Here is a 14635-nt window from a genome sequence, read left to right on the forward strand (position 1 = left end):
CAAATGTGATTATTTCATTCTCCTGCTCAAAACCCTTCAGTGTTGCTGCAGGACTCAGAAGATAAAACCCAAGTCTCTAGGCCCCCATCCTTCCCATCCCTCTCTGGGACCCTTCCTTTCTTTTCTCACAGCACACAGCATTGCACTGTGGGACTTTAGTGAGAACACTAATGAGAGCACAAACCACTAGTCAATTACCAAACTTCTTTCATTAGACCACCCACCCCAAGCCTGGCAGGGAGGGAACACATTGGAAATAGCTGGTAATGATGATTCCAAGGCTCACTGGTCAGAAGACACAGCAGTAATACTGCTTGCTGTGACAAGAATCTGATAACCCACTCTTAAACCTTGCCTCGAAGGTTGAACAGAAGTGAGAAACTCAGCCGTGCTGGCCATTATCAACCCACAGCAACCTGGATATGAAATGGCCTTAGACCTTTCTGGCAGTAAGTTATTACTCTTTTCATTTTAATAACTTTTGTAAAATATAACATTTTGACACTGTTAATACTTATTCTATTGTTCCCAGCCCTATCTCAGTATGTGATCCAAGGCAGGCAGGCAGGCAGGCACCACAGGTCTATAAAAACATAGCCCAAAAAATCAAGTTAACCTAGTTTTTCAAAATTATAAAACCCATTATTTAATTGAAAAGATGTGAATTTTTAAAAAAATCAAACTGTACTATTTCATTTTTAGTGATACAGCAAATAAAACCATCATGGAATAATTAATTACCTTTTAACAGATCTTTCAAAAGATCTAAAAGTCATCTGAAAAACAGCTACACCATGCTTTCCCCTTCCATCTTACATTTAGTCTACACATGCAATCCACACTCTAAACCTATAGTACTTGGCTTTATGTTAATAAACTTTGTTCCTAAGGCTAAAATAAACCAATGAGTAAGAATATTTATCATGGCCCTGGCAGATGTGGCTCAGTGGACTGAGTGCTGGCCTGTGAACCAAAGGGTCGCTGGTTCGATTCCCAGTCAGGGAACATGCCTGGGTTGTGGGCCAGGTCCCCAGTGTGGGGCACGAAATAGGCAACCACACATTGATGTTTCTCTCCCTCTATTTCTTCCTCCCTTCTCCTCTCTAAAAATGAGTAAATAAAAATCTTTACCAAAAAAAGTTATTATGTGAAAAGTTACAATAATGCAAGAGAGATTTTTGTAGCATGGATTCCTCAGCCAAATGACTTGACATGTCCAACATAAATAGCCTTTAAAGCACTTAGGAAGGACAGGATCTCAGTGTGGCTCTAAAGATATTATATCCAGTATATATGGTGGTTGCAACAAAATACTTTAATTCAATATTTACCTGGTGATTAAAAGGAAAATTCCCATTGAAATCTTTAAATTTACACTCCTCTCTCTCTACTCAACAGATGGAAGGCCAATAATAATTTCAAGTGTGCTGTTAAATTTGGTAAATGAGAACATTCAGCAAATCAGATGCTCTATCTTTGGTGGATTTGCAAAGTTAACCCTGCTCTTAACAGGAAATGCTGGAAGAAATGAGTTACTGTATTTTTCATTCCCCAACAGGTGTAGATTTCTATTGGCTTTTCACTCTATACAAGTCAATCATCACTCCCTGACCTTGTACATGTCCTGTTTGACAGACTGCCTAAACTAAATGTTGTGCTTCCATTTGTCAAATATCAAGTAATTTATTAGGGGTAGAAACCTATTCCTTCATTCATTGTTTGTTGCTGTTGTTTTCAGCCTACTGCTACATGTCTAACAAGGCAGACCAAAAATAAATCTGATAAAGTCAATCTTTGAAAAGATGTGATTCTTAAAAGGTGGTTAAACAACATTATTGAGCCAAAGAATGAGGGTAGGTGGTAAAGGGTAGTGAGAGGTTATTTCTTTTGCTATGTTCCAAACTGCATTTCAAGAGAATGTAGTAGTTTTTTAAAGGTTTTATTTATTTATTCTTAGAGAGGGGGAAGGAGGAAGAGAAACATCAATATGTGGTTGCCTCTTGCGGGCCTCCCACTGGGGACCTGGCCCACAACCCAGGCATGTGACCTAGACTGGGAATTGAACTGGTGACCCTTAGGTTCGCAGGCCGGTGCTCAATCCACTGAGCCACACCAGCCAGGGCATTTTTATAGCCGAAAGTTTCAGATCTTGCATTTTAAAAAATGTAAATGTCAGTTTTTAAAAACATTGTGGTTAAGTACAAAGAAAATTTACCATCTTACCCATCTGTAGTGTACAGTTCAGTAGTGTTAAGAATATTCATCCTTTTTGTGCAAGTAATCTATAGAAGTTTTTCGCCTTGCAAAACTGACATGCTATTCCCACTAAACAACTCCCCATTTCTCCCTCCCCCGAGACCATGGCAACTACCACTCTGTTTCTATGAGTTTAGATACCTCATCTAAGTGGAATCATACAACATTTATCTTTTTGTGACTGGCTTCTTTCACTTAGCGTAATGTCTTCAAGGTTCATCCACATCACAGCATATATCAGAACTTCCTTCCTTTTAAGGCCAATAACATTGTTATATGTTTTGGCTATTTTGATGGCCTCCATGAGCACAGGTGTATAAATATCTCAGAGACTCTGCTGCCAATTTTTTCAAACATTTTTCAATTCCAGATGTGGAATTTCCAGATCATATGTTAGTTACTTCATTTTTTAGGAACCATCATATTGTTTTCCATAATAAATGCACCATTGCATACTCCCACCAACCATGTATAAGGTTTCGGATCTCTATATATCCTTGCAAACACATTATCTTTTTTTTTTAAATAGCCATCCTGAAAAGGGTAAGATAATTATCTCATTGTGGTTTTGATTTGCATTTCCCTGATGACTAGTGATGTTGAACATCTTTTCATATGCTTGTTGGCCTGCTGTTTCTTTGAAACACAATAAATGCCGAATTTATTAAATGAACTCACATTTTTAGAACTTGTCTGCTCTTGGGAAAGTCCCTCTCCTCTATCAACTGGAGAAACTGGTGGACTATGCTTACAAACCATCCACATAGCAAGCCTTCCTCCTAACACAGCTGCAAAACTGGAAGCCCAAAAATCTGTAGGTGGTGCCAGAACGAAGTCCTGTTATCACCAAGAAAATGACAAGCTCGCCCCCTAGTGATAAATTAGGAGGAGAACAGAAAAGGCAAATGTTCTAAAGAAAAGGCACAACCACTGAAGAACATAATCTCTACCCTATCCAGAATCTGGAGAGAACACACTAATAACAAAAATACTAATCAATCAAAATAGTTTATTCACAGGGACAGTTAAAAAGGTTCAGTTCTGAGGGACAAAATGTGCCACAAAGCCCTTACTTACAAATCCCTACCTGACGTGAGGAGCAGCACCCATTAAGTGGGCTGGGGATGCTGGCCCGCTGTGAACGTCTCCCCTGAAGGAGAGCCTGTCTCATCCTCCTTAGCAACCCTGAAGTACATCAACCTTTAACCTTTGAGATCTCTGAATTTATTGAAAAATGTGACTCTGAAGGCAAAAGCCTACGCCAAGATTACATAAACCAGAGGGAGGCAGTCCTGACTATTCTTAGTTCCTTAAGCCCTCTATTATGTAAATCAACATACTTTCCGATTTTCAAGTCCCCCCACCCCACCCCAACTAAAATAATAATCATGATGATGATGTCTGATTCCTTCAGGCTCTGTAGCTGCTAATTTATCCAATATCCTGCTCTCTGTCGCTCCTTCTCACCCCCACCCCTAATCTCTATAGCTCTCTAGTTTGCTGTTTTTCACAGAACTTTAAGAGTTTGAGATCTAAGACCCCATTAATATTGGTCTCTTCCCAGAACACACCAGTTAAAGAAATAAACACTTCAGGCTATATCCCAGTAGGTGACATTGGTTACATATACCTGGTTACATATACCTGGGCTACTAATACCAAGTCCCAAGTCTTTCTGCTCCAGCAGGTTGACCCCCCAGGGCTGCATCAGGAATAGGAGGTGCCAGCCTCTGTTGCACAGCAGGGTGGGCCACACTACCCAAACGTTAAAGGCTGGACGTATTTCTGCTGTTCTTTATGCAGCTGCAGGGCCCGCTTTTTAAGCATCTCGGCCTTGGCTTCATCCTTCTTCACACCGTCCCCTAGCTTGTACATGCGGCTGGCATTGGCACAGGCCCAGATATGACCTAGGTCACAGGCTTTCAATGAGTATTGGCATGCTAGGCCCATGTCCTTGGGAATGCCAGGAGCGCCCTTCAGAAACAGGGTGCTGAGGTTGAAGCAGCTAGGGCTGTAGCTGCCATCACAGGCCCTTGTATAATAGTCTCTGGCCTTCTCCAGATCGGGCTTGCCACCATCGTTGACCTGTCCATCTTGTGCCAGGAGACCAACATTGTGACATGCCTCCGCAGACTTCTTTCCAGGCTTCTCACATGCCATCAGAAAGCATCTGGAAGCAGCTTTCAAGTCCTGGATCAGTCCGCCTGGGAGGAAGGAAAGGAAAAGCAAAAAAAAAAGAATCAAAGCCAGGGCAGAACCTGGAATGTCTCAGGCCAAAGATAGGGAACAATTCCTGAATACAGTTCACATACCTTGATTTAAAGGCAGCATGAAGGGAAGGTGGACTAATATAGTTCACAGACCTTCCAGCTTTTTTAGCCATGGAAACTGTTTTTCAAATGAGACCTTATGAGGCTGACAACACAGGTAAAGAAGGCAAAAAATAGAAATGATAATAGCTATCTTATAGAGTTACAGCGAGAACATGGTATCTTATACGCACTTTATTATATGATTTTTAAAAAGATTTTTAAAAGATTTATTTATTTCTAGAGAGGGAAAGGGAGGAGGAAAGAGAGGGAGAGAAACATCAGTGTGTGGTTGCCTTTTGCATGCCCCAACTGGGGACCTGGCCCAGGCATGTGCCCTGACTGAGAATTGAACTGGTGACCCTTTGGTTCGCAGGCTGGCACTCAATCCACTGAGCCACACCAGCCAGGGCTCATCTTCATTTTAAAAGACATATTTGCTAAAGTAAAATTCAAATTTGACAGTTTTTTCTTTCAGCATTTTAACATTATTGTTCTTTTGGATTATGTTCTCATAAGTCTTCTGGCTTCAGCGGCTCCCGATAAGGAGTCAGTGGTTGTTTTCTCACCATGGTTCCCCTCAATATCATTGTCTGTTTTTTTTGTTTTTGTTTTTAATCCTCACCTGAGGATATGCTTTTATTGATTTTAGAGGGAAAGGGGGAGAGAGAGAGAGAAATCAATTGGTTGCCTCTTGTATGTGCCCTGACCAGGGACTGAACATGCAGCCTAGGTTATGTGCTCTGAACAGGAATCGAACCTGAAATCTTTTGGAGTACAGGACAATGTTCAATGAACTGAGCCACCCAGTCAAGGCTAGAAACACTTTTTTAATGGGCTAAATAACATTCCATCCAATGGAAGTAATATTTATTTAACTACTCTTGCTGCTACTCTTGGCACATAGGTTTTTAAAAATGTAATTAATGTGCCCTGGATGGTGCAGCTCAGTGGGCTGGGCACCAGCCTGCAAACTGAAATGTCACCAGTTCAATTTCCAGTCAGGGGACATGCCTGGGTTGGGGGCCAGGTCCCCAGGTGGGAGCATGTGAAAGGCAACTGGTTGATATTTCTCTTGCACATCGGTGTTTCTCTCCCTCTCTTTCTCCCTCCCTTCCCTTCTCTCCCAAATAAATAAATAAAATCTTAAAAAATAAAAATAATTAACATAATACAGTTATATACTGCTTATAAACTATACATTAATGATAAATTTGCCAGATAAACAATGCTGGGGTGAGTTATCTTTGCACATGAACTTTATTTGCATTTTGTTATTTCCTTAGGTTTTAGATAGGAGACGTGCTAGGTTAAAGAAATGCCCCTCCGCACCAGAAGGGAAACTGATACTCCTGTTGATGCTAAACTTTCATCAAAACAGAGACTACCACAGACCCGAGTCCCATGTGAAAGCAGAAGTAATCCAGACACTTAAAAAGACATCTTTTTTTTTCTTATCCTCACCGGAGGTTATATATTTTTTTCCATTGGTTTTAGAGAGAGAGGAAGGGAGAGAGAAAAACATCAATGCAAGAGAGAAGCATTGATTGGTTGCCTCCCTTAAGCAGGGATCCGTGCCTGGACTGGGGATCATCTGTGTCTGGACCAAGGGTCACATATGCCCAACCAGGGATCAAACCCACAACTGAGGTATGTGCCCTGACTGGGAATCAAACCCACAACTTTTGGTTACATGATGATGTTCCAACCAACACCAGCCAGGGCTAAAAAGACATCTTCTTCATTAAACTTTCACTGAACATCTTTCTAACCAGGCTTGGCTGGACACTGGGAACAAGGGATGAATGAATCATAACATCTTCTAGAAGCTCATAATCTAGTGAGCAAAGAAAAAAGACAGCTGCCCATCAAAGGTTATAGTCCCTATTTGTAGTGATTTTAAAATATGCCCATAAATTCTTTGATATTTTTGCCTTCAAGGGGTGGAATTTTAAGTTCACTCCCTTTAGTGTGGACTAGACTTACTGACTCACTTCAAAAAAACAGAATGTGACGGGAATGAAAAATATATGACATCCCAGGGTAGGTCATTGAGGACTCATCAAAAGATACTGAGGAGACTTCAGCCAAGATAGAGGTGTAGGTAAATACGCTTTGTCCCCATGCACAACTACAGCTAAAATTACAACCAGACTACAAAACAAATACCACCCAAATTTGTCTGAAAATCGAGCTGTATGGGAGTCCAACCACAAAGGATTTAAAGAAGCCACATTCATCCAGATGGGTAGGAGGGGTGGAGACATGGAGAGGCGCAGAGAGGCGCTTGAACAGAAGGTCCCACATTCATGTGTAGTGGATAAAAATCGGGAGGGACACCTCGGGAGCAAGCAATCCCAGCCCCAGACCAGACTACCCAGCCCAGGGTTCCAGCTCCAGGAATGTAAGTACCCATAATTTCTGGCTGCAAAAACCAGTGGGGATTGGGGCAGCAAAAGAAACTGCAGGATTGTCAAGAGATTTCTATTAAAGGGCCTGCAATGGACTAAAGACTCACATAGGCCCACCCCTCTGGGATTCAGCACCAGAACAACAGCTGGAAGGGCATAAGTGTCTTATCAGGAAAAGGGGAGAAAGTGAAGTGACTGGCAAGGGGGTGAGTGCCAGGACAGCTTCCTTTCAGGCAATCTCCACAGGCCAGGGAGTGGCACTGTGCCCTCTCTGAGCCCTCCCCCAACACAGAGACACAAAGAAGTGAAACAAATTGCCCCGACCTGGTGACTGCTTAAGGCTCTGTCCCACATAATTTACAGATGCGTTCTCTACAATAGACCAAGGTACTAAGACAGGGAGTCAAAGCAGCTGTACCTAATATACAGAAACAAACATAGGGAGGCTGCCAAATTGAGGAGACAAAGAAATATGGACCAAATGAAAGAAAAGAACAGCCCTAGCTGGTGTGGCTCAGTGGACTGAGTGCTGGCCTGCAAACCAAAGGGTTGCTGGTTTGATTCCCAGTCAGGGCACATGCCTGGATTGTGGGCCAGGTGCCCAGTGAGTGGCACATAAGAGACAACCACACATTGATGTTTCTCTCCCTCTCTTTCTTCCTCCCTTCTTCTCTCTTAAAAAACAAAAACAAAACAACAGAACAAAACTCCAGAAAAAGAACTAAATGAAATGGAGATAAACAACCTATCAGATGCATAGTTTAAAACACTGGTTATCAGGATGCTCCAGGAACTCAGTGGGTACTGAAACAGCATAAAAAAGGTCCAGGCAGAAATGAAGGTTATAAAGAAAAACCTACAGGGAACCAACAATGGAGGGGATGAAGCCGAAATTCAAATCAACAATTTGAACATAAGAAAAAAGGAGAAAAGCATTCAATCAGAACTGCAAGAAGAAAAAAAGAATTTAAAAAGAGAGAGAGAGAATAGAATAAGGATCCTCTGGGACATCTCCAAACTTAACAACATCCAAATCATAAGGGTGCCAGAAGGGGATGGGCAGGAAATTGAAAATATATATGAAAAAATAATGAAAGAAAAGTTCCCTAATTTGGTGAAGGAAATAGACATACAAGTCTAGGAAATACAGAGTGTCCCAAACAAGTTGGACCCAAAGAGGACCACAACAAGACATATAATTAAAATGTTTGGTTAAAGATAAAGATTCTTAAAAGCAGCAAGAGAAAAGAAGATACTTACATACAAAGGATTTCCCATAAGTCTGTCAGCTGATTTGTCAAAAGAAACTTTGCAGCCTAGAAGGGACTGGCAAGAAGTATTCAAAGTGATGAAAAGCAAGGACCTACAACCTAGATGACTCTATCTAGCAAAGCTATCATTTAGAATGGAAGGCAGATAAAGGGCTTCCCAGATAAGGTAAAACTAAAAGAGTTCATCATCACCAAGCCATTATTATATGAAATATTAAAAGGAACTATATAAGAAAAGATCCAAACTATGAACATTCAAATGGCAACAAATATACAATTATCAACAACAGAATCTAAAAAACAAACTAAACAAACCAGCAGAACAGGAACAGAATCATAGATATGGAGATCATTCAGAGGGTTATTGGCTGGGGGTGGTGGTGGGGGGAAGGGGAGAATGGGGGAAAAGGTACAGGGATTAAGAAGTACAAATTGGCCCTGGCTGGTGTGGCTCTGTGGATTGAGTGACAGCCTGCGAAGCAAAGGATTGCTGGTTCAATTCCCAGTCAGGGCACATGCCTGGGTTGTGGGCCACGTCCCCAGTGAGGAGCACACAAGAGGCAACCACATATTGATATTTCTCTCTCCCTTTCTCCTTCCCTTCCCCTCTAAAAATAAATAAATAAAATCTTTTTTAAAAAAGTACAAATGGTATGTACAAAACAGGGATGTTAAAACAGGATAGGTAATGTAGTAGTCAAAGAACTTATATTCATGACCTATGGACATGAACTAAAGAAGAGGACTGCTGGAGGGAATGGGGGTACTGGGTAGAGGGCAGCAAAAGGGGAGAAAATTGGGACAACTCTAATAGCATAATCAATAAAATATACTTTTTAAAAAAAGTCAGTGAGGATTCTTTCTTACTCTTGGATCACTCACTCTGGAGGACGTCAGATGCCATAGCATGAGGACACAGAGAGGGATCCATGTCACAAAGAACTGAGGTCTCCTCCTAACAGGTGGCAGGAACAGAAAGAAGCCTTTACCAACAGCCACATGAGGTAAGTCATCTTTAAATTGGAAACTCCAGTTCTAGTCAAGCCTTCGAATGACTGCAGCCCTAGCTTCCTGGCTAATGTCTGCAAATTCATGAGACCCTGAGGCACACGGTTAAGCCAACATCCAAATTCCTGGCCCACAGAAACTTTGTGAAATAAGTTTGCTGTGATAATTTGCTATTTAGCAATAGGTAACTTAAACACTACTCCAGCGATAATTGCGATTAGGGCATGGGGAGAAAAAGACAGATGGAAGGAAATGAGTCATTATTGATCCCTTTCTCTGGGCCAGGCATGTGCTGATGCCTTTGCCTACATTGTCCTATTTAATCCTCACAACCATCCAAAGCAGCAAGTACTATTTTGTTTCTACATCCTACAGACACAGAGTTCAAGTGATGGGCATTAAGTGCAAACAGCATTCCCTAAGACTCCCTACCTCAAAAGGCTGTGATGATCTTCCCCTCACCACTCTGCTGAACTCCTTTCCACATCTTCCTACAATGTGCCTCCCCAAAGCCCATGAGGGCCCTTCTGCAAAGAAGGCTCAGTATGAGCTCAGCACTACTATCAATGACAAAGACCAAAGAAAGGAGGCCTTCCTTACCTTTCCCAGTCACATAATAGGTTCCCAGTTTGTAGCAGCTATTACTGTGTTTATTTTCTTCACAGTTGAACTTCAAGACCTTGGCAACCTCATCAAAATTCTTTTGGATCCCTTCCAAATAGTCCACCAGCCGGTAACAACCTATGAAAAAAGGACAACAGCTGTTCTTCATGTCTGGGACCACTGCCCATCAGTGGGGAGGGTCCAGGTATGATTGGCCAGATGTATCTTTCATTTAGGACCAGCCTCTGTTCTCCTGAGGTGTGACAAGGAATGCAGGTGATGTTCAGCCATTCCTACAAATGGCACTGTCTGCTCTTAGGCAGGGACTGAGCGATGTAAGGCCTGGGGAGACCTTGGCTCCTGCACTGACTCCTTCTCACAGCAGCCCTTCTATTCCCTGTCAGCCAGCCCAGCCCAAAGATGCAGTGGCTTTGAAACTCCGCTGGAGAAGAAGGAGAAGAACAGCAAGAAATTGAAAACTTACTTGAACAAATAATGAAGGAAAACTACTCCAATCTGGCAAAGGAAACAGACTTCCAGGAAGTTCAAGAAGCCCAGAGAGTCCCAAAGAAGTTGGACCCAAAGAGAAACACACCAAGGCATATAATCATTAAGTTACCCAAGATTAAAAATAAAGAGAGACTCTTACAAGCAGCAAGAGAAAAGGAGACAGTTACCTACAAAGCAGTTCCCATAAGACTGTCAGCTAATTTCTCAAAAGAAACCTTGCAAGCAGGAAGGGGCTGGAAAGAAGTATTCAAAGTCATGAAAGGCAAGGACCTACATCCAAGATTACTCTATCCAGCAAAGCTATCATTTAGAATGGAAGGGCAGATAAAGTGCTTCCCAGATAAGGTCAAGTTAAAGGAGTTCATCATCACCAAGCCCTTATTATATGAAATGTTAAAGGGAGTTACCTAAGAAAAAGAAGATAAAAAATATGAACAGTAAAATGACAACAAACTCACAACTATCAACAAATGAACCTAAAAGAAAAGAAAAACAATGAAAACAAAAACTAAGCAAGCAACTAGAACAGGAACAGAATCAGAGAAATGGACATCACATGGAAGGATTTCAGTGGGGAGGGGGAAGGGAGGAATAGTGGGGAAAGGTACATGGAAGAAGCAAGCATAATTGGTAGGCATAAAATAGACGGGGAGAGGTCAAAAATGGTATAGGAAAAAGAGAACTCAAAGAACTTAGATGTACAACCTCACAACTATCACCCTTGAACTAAGGGTGGGGGGGATAATGCTGGAGGGTTAGGGGATGGAGGGGGGATAAAGGGGGGAAAACTACAAAAACTGTAATAGCATAATCAATAAAATGTACTTAAAAATAAAGTAACTGTTGATAAAAAAACAGAAAGTAATAAATGTCATGACTGAAATAAAACCGGATTATAACATTTTGTTGTGCATGCTGGGGAAATGGTTAACAGACTGGGTTATCAGGGAAGTCCTGTTCCTTCTGACCAACCCCAGAAATCTTTCCCAGCCGTCCTGCTCCGCAGTGACTCCAAGTCCTTTGAATTCTTTCTACACTCAGGACATGGACCAGCCCTCCAAGAGCAACCCTGGGTTATTTTTAAGCCATTATACTGCAGAGCAACTCTGTAGTTGGTCAGCATCAAAATGTAGGTATATCATGCTCTGGAAACTAGGCTGCAAGCTACTAGGACCAGTGCCATTTTCTTTTCCTTTATAAAGTAGGAAAAACTGACTGCTCTGGGTGGCCCCTTCTGGACACCAACATCCACCCCACTCTCAAGACAACTCAATGTGCCAGGAGCACACAAGGTACATTTATGTCTCCGGTCCTTTCCTGGATGAATGTACCTTGCTACAATTCTCCTTCCCGCCTGGCCTCCAGGCTGAAACCCACGGAGCATTCGCCTACGGCGAGCCCGGAGAGTCCTCGTGGAAACCCAACTCTCCCTAAACACGCAAGGTCATCTCGGTCAGACTCAGTCCGGACGTGTCCTCAGCCCGTGAACGTTTCCAGAGTCCCTCAGAGGTCGCTCACTTGACCCCTCCGGCCCCCGCCCCCTCCTCCTTGATCTCCCACGTGCTCCCAGGGCGCCCGGGGCGCTCACCCTCCGGGTCCTTCTCTTGGTAGCACTGATAGTTGCACTCGACCTTCAAGTTCTCCAGAAACGACTTCACCTGCTCCTCATCCTGGAAGTCCACCAGGCCAGCCATGGCTCTTGCTCTCCCAGATAGGGTTACCCAGTCGCCCCGCCGGAGTCCCGCCCACAGTTACGTTAGCCGGCGAAGGGGCGGAGCCTGGGCGGGAGGAGCCTGGGAGGTCTGCACTCGCGGGCGCCTCCTAGAGTCGTCTCCGCAAGCCTGGGTTTTCCCCTAATTCTCACGCTGTGAAAGCCTTTGGCGGTCACAGGTTTTCCTTTGTTCTGCCCATTTTAAAAACTGATGGCAGCTTTTCTGCAGCACTTTATCTGTGCCAGCTTTGTGGCCTTAAATGATTTTTTTGCCTGTAGTCTTTTATCCCTTCAACTCACCAAGTGCTTCCTTCTGGTAATTCACAGCTAGAAGAATGGTCCCTGCCTTTAAAGAGCTTGCAGTTTAGTAGGAAGACATTTATTTATTTATATTTATTCAACAAGCAATTTGGGCACTTCCTATGTGCCAGATACTTGTAAGGCTGTACAACTGCAAGAAGTCTGATTCATTTCTATATTCCTGCCAGACCCAACCCCTGCTCCCAACGTGAATGACCTAAGGAATGTGCGAGGTGATGACTGGGACAGGGTAGCTGTAGAGGTTGTACAAATAATATTGGTATAATAGCTAATGTTTAAACAGGGCTGAACTTTTTTCCACACTCTATTCTAAGAGCACTATACAAATTCTCATTTAATTCTCACTATGACATTCCTGGTGATGTTATGGGATAGGTATTATTTCCCACTGTGCAGATGAGGAAACAGGTACACAAAGGTTAAGTAACTTGTTCAAGATCACACAGGAAGTAAGAGAGTTGTTGTGCAGTAAATATTTTTTTAATGAAAGAATGGTTGAGTTAGAAGAGCAATGTGTCAAGGAGATAGGGGAGAGGAAAGGAACTTCACCTGGTTTTTAATTTGTTCTCCTGCTCAGAATCATCAGCGTCATAAAGCCTAGACTAAAAGCTCTCCAAAGACAGTTCCCATTAATCTTTGAGTCCCAACCAGCCCCAGCCTAGAGCGCTCAAGTGGAGTTCAATGCACAGTTTCCAGTCCAGCCCCTACACCAATGCTTCCCAAATATCTATCCCTAAGGGCATCAGAGAGTGTATGCTTCCAAACACTTCCTCATTGGGAAACAGCTTACTGCAACTGGGAAATGTCTTTGAAATCTCAGTTTTAATTTTAAAATCCATGATATTACATCCAATTTCACAATACTTTTTTTTTTTGAATTCCAGAGAGAGAGGAAGGGAGAGAGGGAAACATCAGTGTGAGAGAGAAACATTGACTGGTTGACTCTGGCATGCACCCCAACTAAGAATGAACCTGCAACCTCGGCATGTGCCCTGACTGGGAATCAAACTCACTACCTTTCAGTTAACGGGAGACCCTCCAACGGACTGAACCACACTGGCCAGGGCTCTACAATACATCTTTCCTAGAAAAACACAAGGTTGCTTTTTCCCCAAGCCTTTGAGTAAAAATTGAAATTCCAGGTGATGTGCCACATTCACCTGTGGTTTCTCATACCCTGATCACAATGGGAGGTCATTCAGTATACATGCCCCAGGTAGGGAAGCCCTGACCTTGGATTTTGAGCCCACCTTCCTTAGCCTAGCCTTTGAGGCCATGTACAATCTCATTCTAGTCTCATTTCCTGCCTCTGTTCCCCCACACCCCACCCAACCTTTTATTCACTGAATAGGTCGCAGGTTTGCTGCTCTTGATGTGTGGATCACCCTTCTGTGCCCAAATCAGAGATTCTCTCCTCTGTAAAATCTTCCCAGGCACAACAACTACACACCCCTAAAGCAGATTTAGATGCTCCCACTTCCGTGTTTCACACCACTGGGATTATTCTGTTGCAGCAGGAAAGGACTGGCTTTGGAGGGCAGGCAGATCGTAATCAGAACCATGTTCCATGTTTACTAAATTGTGACCTTGAACCAGTCACATTTGTGACCCTGATTCCTTTTCTGTAAATGAGATCCCTTGTATGGCTGTCAGTAGAACTAAAAGTTCATGTATGCGATGTGCTTAGCAGAGTGCCTGGCTCAAAATATTCCTTGTTATACTCAGAATGGTTATAATGCTTGAAAATCTGTGTCCCCCACCTGTGAGCAATATGTCCCTTGTGCTGGTCACAGCTAAGAATAGAGCAAGGTTTAGTGAGGGTGATATAGGTAATTAAGGTCAGGGACAGGCCACAAATATAATTTACATTAATCCTATTTGCTAAATTGAAATACACTGAAATGAGAATACCTGAGCAGTAGAGGGAGACAGAGAGTTGGGGAAAAAATGGAAGAGAAGCTGGGCCAAGTAAAAATCACATATTTAAAAGGAAATTTAAGGTCATTACAAAGACAGCCAGCATCTTTTATTAGTCCTGCTTATCTATGCATGTTTATTTTCCCTATTCTTATAAATTTTCTCATTTACTTTTTAAACTTATTTTTTATTCAAGAAATACATGAATATGTACTTATTGTAAATTAATATAATGTTTTCAGTCTAATAACCCTTTTTGATAAACATGATGCAGCTTGCATACACTTTTCAGACTGTTGCAGGGAAGTGGAGGGTCAA

The 14635-nt window shown here is 42.5% G+C and overlaps 1 protein-coding gene across 1 annotated transcript; it reads right to left on the bottom strand.

Moving 5' to 3' along the window:
* Nucleotides 1–1129: 1129 nt before the first annotated feature.
* On the bottom strand, nt 1130–12106 carry COA7 (cytochrome c oxidase assembly factor 7). The gene is made up of 3 exons (XM_024571218.4): nt 11957–12106; nt 9856–9996; nt 1130–4460 (listed from the first exon to the last, which is right to left on the bottom strand). The coding sequence occupies exons 1-3, from the start codon at nt 12060–12062 to the stop codon at nt 4012–4014; spliced, it is 696 nt and encodes a 231-aa protein (XP_024426986.2). The 5' UTR covers nt 12063–12106; the 3' UTR covers nt 1130–4011.
* Between the last annotated feature and the right edge of the window lie 2529 nt (nt 12107–14635).

Source organism: Desmodus rotundus, chromosome 3 (assembly GCF_022682495.2).
Source record: "Desmodus rotundus isolate HL8 chromosome 3, HLdesRot8A.1, whole genome shotgun sequence".
Classification (NCBI taxonomy): Eukaryota; Metazoa; Chordata; class Mammalia; order Chiroptera; family Phyllostomidae; genus Desmodus; species Desmodus rotundus.